This window comes from Phyllostomus hastatus, unplaced genomic scaffold (assembly GCF_019186645.2).
Source record: "Phyllostomus hastatus isolate PE091 unplaced genomic scaffold, TTU_PhHast_1.1 phas_scaffold_555, whole genome shotgun sequence".
In the NCBI taxonomy this organism is placed as follows: domain Eukaryota; kingdom Metazoa; phylum Chordata; class Mammalia; order Chiroptera; family Phyllostomidae; genus Phyllostomus; species Phyllostomus hastatus.
The window spans coordinates 290,619-302,070 of record NW_025334036.1 but is presented as its reverse complement, the minus strand read 5'-3'; the positions used below and the strand labels follow the sequence as shown (position 1 = coordinate 302,070).

Here is an 11,452-nt window from a genome sequence, read left to right as displayed (position 1 = left end):
ATCAATCCGCGTCGTGTGTATCAATCCGCGTCGGGACCTTCGCCCCTCATCCTGGGAGCCCGCCGCTCTCAGCGCTTCTCCCCTGGACTAGGCCGTGCCTCCCGCTTCGGCGCCAACTCTCACTTGAGGGCTGGAGCCAAGGTGCCTCTGTGCCCAAGTCCTCGAGGGAGCCCCGCGCAGGACGGACGTCGCGTGAGAGATGTGCGCGCTTCCTCCGTGATGGTCGTCCTTCCGGTGACTGCGTGTGGGGCTCAGCGCGTGCTGGGCGCAGGCTGGTGGCCACGCTCGGTCCTGACAGCGCCCCCGGGAGGCACCCGTTTCTCAGCGGGAGGGGCTGCGCGGCGCCGAGGCCACCCAGGGGACAGTTCCCACGAGTGTGGAGCGACCGTGCTCTGCCCAGGATGGGCGGGGAGGTCACCAGGCGGCTGGTCAGTGTGTCTTCCGCCTCCCGTGTCTGGGGCAGTGGGCAGGAGCAGCCGGCTGAGGGTCACCCTCAGGGAGGCGGGGAAGTGGGTGGGACAGAACAAAGGGTCCCAGGGGAGGGGGGTCCAGGCAGAGCCACCCGACCTGAGGGACCACCGCCCTGCCAGGCCAAGCGCCCTGTGCCCTGAGCCTCCTGGGAAGCCGGGGCCGCCTGTCGGCCTGGGTCTCAGGGGAGGAGTGTGAGTCCTCCTCCTCTGGCCGGCTGGGTGGGAGGCCCCTCCCGCTGTGTCTCTGAGCCTGCTTCCGGCCCAGGCTGGGGGTGTCTGAGGGGTGCCTTCGGGTGAGTCAGGGCCTCTCAGGGACCCCTGCAAGGCCGGGCACCGGGAGACCCGCGGTGTGAGCTGCTGGAAGCCAGGCCGTCAGGGTCTGGGCTTCTTGTCCGCAAAGAACAGCCTCCGGAACCTGTCAGGCTGCAAGGAGGGAGAGGACGCTGGAGCCTGGGGTCCCCAGGGTGCCCGAACCCCAGCACTGGTGTCTCAGGCGGAATGGGGCGGGCTAGACATGGTGCCCCCAGGGACCAGGGAGGGCGGGGGCTTTGTGGCCAGGGGCAGCGCAGTCCTGGGTGCGGCTGCTGTGGTTCTTAGGCCTTTTCCCCAGCTGGATCAGCCTACGGGTCCAGGGGAGGGAGGGCCTCCTGGGCACAGCCCCTGCCCCCCAGGGAGGGGCTGGCCGAGCTTCCCTGAAGGAAGCCTTCCAGCTGGAGCTGGTCAGGGCTGTCCCCACAGGGAGTGGACTCTGCCTGCTCGTCAGCCCTGGGTGTGGGTGGGGTGTGCTGGGGCCCAGGGCCGAGGAACCGCCCCCCCCCTTTCTTATCAGAAGTGGTCAGAACAGCAGCTCTGTTCCCCGAGGGCTCTCCGGGCTGTGTCCCAAGCTTGTGAAGGTGCCCTATCCTCTCGGCCAGCGGTTTTCAACCTTGTGCATCTCACGGCCCAGAAACTAATTACGGAAATTCTGCAGCACACCAAAAGATAGATTTTTTTTTTTTTTTGCTGCTCTGACAAAGAAAGATGGGTATAATTTTGATTCATTTACCCCGGATGGCTCTTGTTCTGCTGGCTGTTGTCATTCTTTTACTTGACCATCTGGGGGAAAAGAGGGCAGTGCCCCCCACTAAGCAGGTATCACATGGTTTAACCATTCTGGCCACACAGCATGTGAAAATCGCTGCTCCAGGGGCAGCCGTCCAGCACACAGCCTGAGGACCACCGCCTCCTATAGGCGAGGGACAGGAGTACCTGATGCCCCGTTAAATTTCAGTCTCGGATAGGTGATGAACAGTTGCAGTATTTGGAGTGTACTCATGCTAAAAAAAGATTACTTGTTCTCTACAATTCAAATTAGCTGGGTAGCCCGCCATGCATCTTGCTCAGCCTGGTGGCCTTCTCTTGCTGGGGAAACTCTTGCCCAAAGCCACGTGGCCAGGGAGTGGCTGAGCCGTGACAAGTCAGACATGGAGCCCCTTCTCCTCCTCTCAGGGGCTCAGAGACCCCCGAAGTGGCCAAGAGTGAGGGTCAGGGACCCCGGTGTGCTGTAGAGAAAGACCTCAGAAGGGCCTGGAAGCGAACATCTGACACCCAAGCCTAACAGCGGCCTCCCCCACCACCCCCGGGCCCATGTGAGCGCTGGAAAGTTCTGGGCACCTGTGGTGCGGTGGGCGGCCTGCCCTGCCCCTGCCCGAGAGCCACGGATCCCGTCCACCACCAGCTGCTCCCTGGGAGCTGCCCGCCACCCACTCCCCACGGAGCCCACCTTCTGTGTCTGTCCAGGCTCCTTGCTCTTGGCTGCTGGGGTGTGTGGGTGGGTGTCACCAGGCTCTGGGAGCCCCCGGGCCCCTTTGACGCTGGCGTAGGCACAGTCTGTGGACGACCCCGACAGCCTGCCTCGGGGGAGAGCAGCCCGAGGAAGCAGGAGTCTGGCAGGGCCGCCCCAGCAGACCGGGACCTCCTCGTAGGTGCTGCCGCCTTGGCCCTGCACATCGTTGGGCTCCTGCAGGAGCAGCGCATAGGTGTCCTCAGTGCTGTCTGGGGAGCGGGGCTGGGCGCTATGGCTGGGCCTCAGGGACCCTGGACTCCGGGGGGCAGCTGAGGGTCCTCCGGCCTCAGAACACGGGGCCAGGAGGAGGCCCCAGGAAGTCGGAGAGACGGTCAAGCCCTGGTCTGGGCTGCCCCCGGAGAGGGCCGGCCCTGGGCTGTCAGGCCTGTCCTGGCTTCCATCTGAGAGTCTGCTCAGGGCCCCCTTGCCAGGGATGCCGGCCTGGCTGCCAGCTGGAAGTGGCCCGTGCCTGCCAGACACCTCTGTGCCTGGGTCTGGCGGTGCCTGCTGCTTCTTCCTCGGTTTTGCATATACAATGTTGGGGCCGCCAGGAGACTGGTCCAGATGGGAGGCACCCCTCTCGGGGAGGGGCAGCATCCCGGTGGGGGGCTGTGGAGAGAGGGACGGAGGACCTGTAAAGGTCACCGCCACTAAGAGGCTGATGGGTAAACTGAAGCATTCTCAGACCACCTGCAAACCTGTCTCGGCCTCAGTTTACCTGACAGGTACAGGGCTGGTTGTATGAGTTCGGGACCCAGCCAGCAACCATGTAGGACTCTGGGAATGGTCTTTGTCTTGATTCAAAGTCTGGCGTCACCAACTGTCCCTACCACCCGAGCTCCTCCTGCCTCTGGGGTGGTCCCCTGCCCCCCCAGAGCCCCTAGAACCCAGGCCCTTCAGAATGCCCCCCAGATTAATCTTTTGCACCAGCTGGGTGCCAGGCTGTGTCCTGGGTGCCAAGGACTCAGTGGTCGGGGGTGAGCACGTGCCAGCCTGAGAGGTGGCCATGTATTGCCCGTCACCGTCACACAGGCCGCCGCCATCAGCCTGTGATAACACATCAGCAGGCAACGTGCTGTTGGGTGCCCACTGGAAACGAGGAGGAACAAAGGGTCACGGGGGACAGAGCCACCGGCAGGAAAGGGGGCGTTTTGACAGCTTGGGTGGCTTTGCCAGGAGATGGCCTGGGAGCCAGGAACGGACGGACGCAGTGAGAGCGAACCGTGCAGGCGGCTGCTGGGAGGAGAGTTCAGGCAGAGGGACAGGAAGAGCCAAAGCCTGCAGGGGGGAGGGGCAGAGGCCTGCAGGGAGGAGGTGGAGGCGGAGCAGGGGGGCGCCAGGTGAGGAGCTGGGGGAGATCTCCGCAGGTGTTGTGTATGCGGGGGTCTGACAGCGAGAGGAGCCTCTGAGCCCCGCCCCCCACGCTCCCCCAGCCACAGCAGATCCCCCCCATCCTGCGCCCACTCTCTCATGCCAGCCTCATGGGAGCCTCAGGAATGCAAATGGGGCTCCCAGAGACCGGGCACTTGCCCCACACCACCCAGCGAGACAGGCCACACCAACAAGAGGTGGCCCCATTTGGCTTGCCACAGGCGGGCACAGCAAGCCACCCAGGGGTCCCCTGTGGGCCTCGTGTGTGGGCGCACCCAGAACCCAGAATCCTCACCTCCACACTCTGCTCCTCAGACAGGTTCCCGGGGCTCCCGTCCTGGCTCCTCCCCTTCATGTGCAGGAAGGAGACCTGGGGCTTCGGAGGGGGGCGGGGGCTGCCGGCCTTGTCTGGGGCCCCCGCGGGGGGCGCTGTGGCAGGCGGCTCCTCCAGGCCCAGGTTGGTCTGCCGGAGGCCCCGAGTGATGGCGTCGTAGAGATCGCCGTCCTCCGGCTGGGGACAGGGGAGACACGGCGGAGTGAGGGCCCACGCACGCCCAGCCTCCAGCGCCTGCTGGAGACTGCTTGCTAGTTAGGGAATGAATCACGCCCGCCGGGTCCCGAGCTTGGGGAAGACACTGCCTCAGTCTCCCCTTTTCAAAAGGGGGCCATGATCCCCCATGGTGAGTGCCCCCTAGCAGCAGCAAATAGGGAAGAAAAGGCTGGTGGCCCTGAAGGGTGTGCACCCCAGACCTGGGCAGCCGACCCGCCACCCTCCCCCCAGCCGGCGAAGAGGGGTGCCTACCCGGGGGCAGGCGGCAGCCAGGGTCTCCCCGAAGGGCTCCAGCTGCACCGCCTGGTAGTAGCGCACGAGCTCGGCCAGGCTGCCGTGGCTCTGGGTGTCCCCGGAGACCAGGTAGCGCCGGTTTCGGAGCTGGGTGATGACGAAATGCCGGCATCGGTCGCTGCCCCTGCAACACGACAGGCTGGCCTGACCCTTCGGGTTCCAGGCAGCCCCTGCGGAGTGGGTGCTGCAGGGCCTGGGAGCTGGGCTCCTGGGACGCCCGAAGGGGACAGGAGAGGGCTGGGCTGGGCCAGGGACAGACCCCGCTTGCTGCCAAATTTAAAGGGCACCACAAAATTCAGCCGTCGAGGCTTGTAACCCAGTATTTTAGAAGATGGAAATACTGAAAAAGCCAGGACAAACGAAATATCAAAGTCTTACGGATGAGATCCGGCCCCGCGCTTGCCTGAGGCAGCCTGACCCGCCCCACTGTGGACCCTGCCCTGCCGTGAAGGGGGCGTCCAGCCCCCGCCCCCACCGCACCTGCCCTCCTCCCAGGCATCCCTCCAAGTCGGCGGCTCTGCTGACACCTTGGTCTCCCACGCCTCTGGCCCTTTGCACAGGCAGTCCTGTCTGTTGGAAAAGCTTCCTAAACCCCAGGCACGCCTCCTTCTCTGCCTAGCAACTTGCTGTTCTTCCTTGTATCCTGGCCTAGAGGTTCCCCTGGGAAGCCTTTCCCTGTCTGTCCCCCCCGCCCCCCGCCCCATCATCCCCGTGGCCAGCTGGCACTCCATCCGAGCACGCGCCAGTGCTGCTGAGGAACTGTCCCATGACCATGGAGAGTGAGGGAGTGAGGGGGCCAGGGCCCAGCGAAAGCCAGGCAGTGCGGCCTGGGGGGGGGCCCTCTGCTTACCTGCATAGTGCGTCCTCCCTTACCTGTAGGACAAGATGTAGCCGGTGGCCCGGTCACTGAGGCGGATGAGGAAGGAGCCAAGAGCTTTGTCCCCGAGCAGCTGCTCGGCCTCCCTGGGCAGAGCACATGCCCTGAGTTGGGCTTGGGAGTTCCCAAGGGGGGGGCGCTAGCACGGTGCCGGCCCCGCAGACCTGCACGTGCTTGTTCAGCCCTTCCGCGGGTCTGGGGTCTGTCCAGGCCCAGCTCAGCAGCTCCAGGTTGGAGTCCTAAAGCCACATGTCCCCCCCTGCAACCCCCTGGGTACAGCCTCCCTGACCCTGGCCACCCAGCAGAAGGGCCATGCAGCAAGAAGGAATCCACATAGCTGGAGATTCCAGGTTTGCAAGGTCCCCACTTAGTGTGGGACGTGCTCTACATGACATTTCCTGTTATATCCTCCTTGTCAGCCCCAGGCCACTGTGTCTGCGGCTGTTTCTAAGTGGTGCCAAGTATTTTGCAGGCACGGTGGAAAATTCCAGTTGCCACCTGGTTTGGCAGCCCGCAGCCAGGGCATGCCTGAGGCACGGACTCACTCCCCACGGATGCAGAGTGCCTGCTGTACACAGGGCCAGGGACAGAGCTGGCAGCACCCAGTGCAAGCAACATGGGCAGCCCTTGCTTACAGAGGGAAAACTTCCGAGATAGTGAGAGCAGAGCGTGAAAACCAAGAACAGGCCTCTGGCAGGGAGGTCTGGTGAGATGGCTTGCAGAGCCAGCCCGATCGGAGTGCGAACCCCGCAGCTTGGCGTTTGCTCCTGGGGTCACTGTGCGCCCAGGGGACAGTCCCCACTTCACATGGTGCTGACAGTGCTGGACCTGCACACTGAGTGTCACGGTCCCCTAGGTGCTCATCAAGTCCTTCAGAGCTGGCCTGAACACACCCTGCTCCCAGTGCTCCTTCGTGTCCTGGCCTACATGCAGAGCGGGGGCCGGTGCCCCAGGGAACGGGGTGCTGCTCCCCACTCTGTCCCCCTGCCCACCGCCTCCCAGGGTCCCTGCCCAGCTCGGGGAGAGGGCAGGAGCCAGGCTTGTCCCAGAGTTCCCAGGCCACCTTCTCCGCCCCAAAGGGCTGCGGGCAGGGGCGGCCTTACTTGCGGGTGATGAATCCGTGAAACCAGGGGGGCAGGGCTCCGTGGTGCAGAATGAGGGGGGCCTGCGTCTCCATGAACCACCTCAGGGCCAGCTCCTGCAGCTGGGCCACGGCCTGGCTGTCCCCCGCCTCCTCGGGCCCCTGACCCCCACAGAGCTGCGTCGGGCTGCCCTCCATTCTGGCGAGCGCTGAGGTGGGGGCCGAGCCCCGAGCCCGCACAGCTCTATATCTGCGTGTGCGCCCACTCATTTGCCTGAGCCCTGAAACGCCCCAACCGTCAGCAGCACACAGCAGCCCTATTGTCACCTCTGGGCCGGCTGTTGGCACTGGAGGGAGGGGCACCTCTGCATCCAGAGAGGAAGGGAGGCCATCCCTGACCTGCGTCCAGCAGGGACATTGCCCCACTGGGCTTGGCCTTCTTCCCAAGGACCAGCCCTGACTGAAGTCCAGGGCACGGCTACTGTCCACAGAACCTTGGACTTAAATTCTGCATATGGCTCCCTCATGGAAGCCGCTTGCATTTTGGTAAAGTTCTGTGCCGATTAATTCCTCCTCCTTTCTATTTTCTTTTTTTTTTTAAGATTTTATTTATTTACTTCTCAAGAAAGGAGGGAGGAAGAGAGGGAGAGAAAGATCAGCATGTGGTTGCCTCTCACACACCTCCTACCGGGGACCTGGCCCACAACTACAGGCCAACACCCAATCCACTGAGCTACACCAGCCAGGGCTCAAGATCCATTTTCTAGACTCCTCCAGGGTCATTATGGGGTGTAAGCATGGCAGCATAATGGTCAAGAACGACAAAACATCTATGTAAGTGCAAAGAAGACAGAACCGCTCTCGATATAACACGAGTTTGGCCGTGGCTGCCCCAGGGCGGCCGTGACTGGCCAGGCTGAGCAGCGGCCGGTGCGGTGACGTCCTGCCTGGTTCCCGGTCCCAGGTGCGGGTGACATGGGTGCATTCGCTGTGGGAAAGTCCATGGAGCCCCGTGCTCGTGGTTTATGCACTCTTCTAGGCACGTGTTCCGCTTCAAGAACACAGTTCACTTCGAAAGTTAATGACGGTGCGACAGCCCTATTTCACTGGTTCCGGTTCTGGCAGACCAGCTAAATGACGTCGGGCAGATGGCAGCTTTTCTGGGCCTCAGCGTCTTTGTCTCTGAAACAGGGACAATAATACCACCTGTTGTTAGATCCTTAGTGTTTGGAAAAACAACGGATTAGAATTGGCTGTTACCTGGATGATGAGGATGATAAGGATGGCCTGGAACAATTCTGGGTTCTCCCCAGCCAGTAACCATTGTCATCATTACTGTCCCCTGTCATCCCGCCTTCACCATGGTCCTTCTGGGTCCCACACGCCCGTGTGCGGTGCATGCGGTTCAGCGGGAAGACCAGGCTGTGAAGTGCCGGGACCTCAGCCTGGGCAGCGCCTTCCCCGTCCGAGGGTCGAGCGCCACACCTGGACCCGGGGAATGGAGCGCCCCCTGCCTCACAGGCGGATGAGCGAAGTTCTGCAGGTCCCACTGTCCACACAGGCGCACAGCAAGCGTTTCCGGAGGGCCAGCCCCAGTGAAGGTCACTTTTATGGTCAGTTAATGTCCAGCCTTGACAGGGAGGTGTGGGCTCGAGCCCGGAGCCGCGGGAGGGGGCCGTCCATCGTGCAGTTGCTCCTGGGTGTTTCTGCCACGGTTACGAGCCGGGCATGCACTGGGGTCAGAATGGAAATCCCAGTCCCACGCTGGGAAGGACTGCGATTTCCCGAAGGGGAGCAGGCGGGTGGGTGGTCCACATCTTTGCCTTCTCTGACCTCTGACTGACGTCCACACGTCCTTCCAAGGCGGGTGCAGGGAGCAAACCTTAGGGTTCGCTGCCCCTGTGGCTCCGCCACCAACACAAATAGCAGAGATTTCTGTGTCCCGTGACAGCTGTTGAGGATGTCTGGAGACATCATTTTTGCTCGTGATTACCTCAAAATTACAGTAATTAGACCCAATGCTGGATCTTGTTATTGAACATGGAAATAAGAAGCACATCATAGCAGTGTACCACAAATATTTTAACAACTGCCTTTCAGTATAATTTATTGTCCTCTGGTATTCTAAGCATTTCGTTTTGCACATATAAAAACCCTATTCTGAGAAGTCCGTGGCTTTACCAGACCCCAAACTGGTCGACAGCGCGAAAGAGGCCGAGGGAGCCGGGGTCAGACCCAGAGTCGGGCGGCTGCCGGCACGCAGTCCTGGAAGTATTCAAATACAAAGAAATGCGCAGCTGCAATTTTCCAATGACGTGTTCTCTTTCCACCTTCCTCTTAGGTCGGACGCTTTTATGAGCGGGACCTGGGCGTTTGCATACGGAGACAAAGGTTTTGTGTACCGGAGGGGAGGCAGAGCCCAGGACACCCTGGGACAGGGGTGACGATGATTCTGAAGTCAGGCAAATAAACGGGGGTCTAAATTCACACTCGGAAGAAAGGTGGGTGAGGAGGGTGAAGCCCCGACCTGGGGCATCATGGGAGCTCCGTGCAGGGCGGGTGGGGTGACTCTCACAGGGTGCTCTGCTTCCCACTGTTCAGCTCATCCGTGTGGTTGCCCACGGCAGGGGGCAGGGGGGCGGCGGGCCCAGGGACTGGGAACCCAGGAGCAGCGCCCGCCCTCCTCCACCCTGAGGTGCCTTGAGGTGTAGACGAGGAGTTAAGAGGCTTCGGGCTCTGGAGCCCAATTAATGGGCTTAGGGTTCCATGGTGTCTCTGTTTGTTTGGAACAACGGGGAGGAGAGAGAAGGACCCACCTGGCACGGTTTGGGAGCTGGGAGCCGGTCCAGGCAGAGCAGTGGCTGGGAGCCGGTGTACACAGGCAGTAGACATCCGCGCAGCTCCAAGTCACCCCCGGGCTGGGGCGTCCCCGGCACCCAGAGCCTCTGCCTGCCTCAGCCAAACCTCCTCGTCGTGGGTTCTCCTCCCTCGAGGTTATGCTTCTCCTCTAGGGCCAGTAGATGATCGTGGACTGTCCACAAGGGGCTCTCTCTGAGGGTGCTCAGTCTGGCTCACCCTCAGACGAGGAAACCCAGTGTCTCCAGAAAGATGCTCACAGGCTGTGTCTCCGGGGCTCTTTTGGTGTGGCCCCTCGATGTCACGGAGGGAGCTCGTCCTGTCATCTCTACAGCGTGGCTGCTGGGGTGGGACAGCGATGCCCAGCGAGGCCCCTTCCAGCCACCCTCCCCACAAAGCTCAGCCCCTTTTGTGTTATTCCCAGGACAAGGGCCAGGCCCTGGGAACTTGACAAGGGCCTGTAGCACATGTCTGAGACCTGAAAACAAACCGAAACCCCAAAACTCATGCCAGTAATGGCTCCGAAATCTAAAACTACAGAAGTGCAAAATCAGCCCAGGCTGATGTGGCTCGGTGGATTGAACCCCACCTGCGAACCAAAGGGTTCAATTCCCAGTCTGCGGCACATGCCTGGGGTTCGGGCCAGGTCCCCAGTAGGGGGCGCTGGAGTGCAACCATACGTTGCTGTTTCTCTCCCTTTCTCCTGCCCTTCCCCTCTCTCTAAAAGTAAATAAAATCTCTTTAAAAATTACAAAATCAAAATGGACAAATGTATAAGGAACTATCCACACAACACTGTACTGCATCAGCTTCATGTAGTGTTGGTAAAACCTCCATCATATCTGAAAATGGTCTGGAGGTCGGGTCGTCTTTCCTCCCAAGAACCCCGAAGTGTGCGGGGGAGTGGAGGGGAGTGCCCTGCCCGCCCTCCGCCCTCCAGCCCCCAGGGGCATCCAGGCCTCTACCTGTCCCAGCCCTGGTTCCCTGGTCCCAGGGGGTGGAAACTTGGTCAGCACGTCAGGTGCCTTCGCTCTAAGAAAGAGACTCACGAGGTGTGTAGATTTGCCTGCCAATTTGGTAGGGAAATGAGGCCTCCTGCAGCCGCCCCCCCCCCGCCGGCACATCCTGGCAGGGGGGTCTCCTGGCGGGGAATCTCTCGGAAACTCCGCCACCTGCCTACGCTGAGAGCTTCTTGCTGCGGGAGTCAGGTCCAGTCCTTTTCTGGGCACCACCAACGGCCAGCAGAGCCGAAGAGCAGGGCCGCGCTGTTTGTGGACTGAATTAGCTACCAGGCTACTGCACAGCAGGAACTGTGAGAAGAGTCCTTTGCACTTACTGTCTTGTGTAAGCCTCACAACCGCTCTAGGAGGTAACTAATTTTTTTTTTGGCCATTTCACAGGTGGGAAAACTGAGGCACAGGGAGGCCAGGTAATCACACGGCCCCTCCCTTATTTTGGAACCCTCCCCTGACCTCCAGAGCCCTGGGCACCCCCCTCCCCGCCCATCAGTAAGGGTGGGAAGTGTGGAAAGCAAGGTCACTGCCGAAATTTCCCCTTTTCAGTGAACAGCAGCCACTTCCCTGGGTTGGCCACTTCCTTCTGGTCACTGGGTTTGCTAGAGGACTGAGGGGGCAGGCCCTTGGGCACCAAGCATACCCACATTAGTCACAGGAGGGGCCCAGCTGGGCTGTGTCAAGCTGGCCCCTGACCACAGGATGCTGACATTGAACCCGAGACACCTTGAGGACTAAAACATGCCCAGGAGCCATTGAAGAAGGGATCCAAGGAATTCAGAGCCACCAGAGGCAGCCCCCAAATTTCCACATAGGAGGGCCTTGAGGGGGCATGACCTGGTCAGAAACAGTGGGGGGCAGGGGGGGAGACTGAAGCTGCATTTGTTCAGAATTTTACATAAATCATAAAAATTGTCCAAACTGACGGTGGGGTGGGGAGTTATCAAGGAGATAAAGCCCCGTGGTGGAGCCCCTTCCAGCTCACGGCCCCAGGAATGAGGGGCGAGACATCGCAGGTGGGTTCATGAGGTCGCCAGCATCCCAGGGTGGCCTGGCAGAGGCCTGCGTGTTGATGAGACTTGGTCCTGGAGGCCATGTGAGGCCTGGGAAGGCTT

The 11,452-nt window shown here is 61.3% G+C and overlaps 1 protein-coding gene across 1 annotated transcript; it reads right to left on the bottom strand.

Moving 5' to 3' along the window:
• Nucleotides 1-147: 147 nt before the first annotated feature.
• Nucleotides 148-6,666, bottom strand: SH2D7 (SH2 domain containing 7). The gene is made up of 6 exons (XM_045825048.1): nt 6,491-6,666; nt 5,384-5,473; nt 4,469-4,634; nt 3,962-4,177; nt 2,233-2,904; nt 148-893 (listed from the first exon to the last, which is right to left on the bottom strand). Exons 1-6 carry the CDS (start codon nt 6,664-6,666, stop codon nt 843-845), a joined length of 1,371 nt encoding a protein of 456 aa, XP_045681004.1. The 3' UTR covers nt 148-842.
• Nucleotides 6,667-11,452: the final 4,786 nt, after the last annotated feature.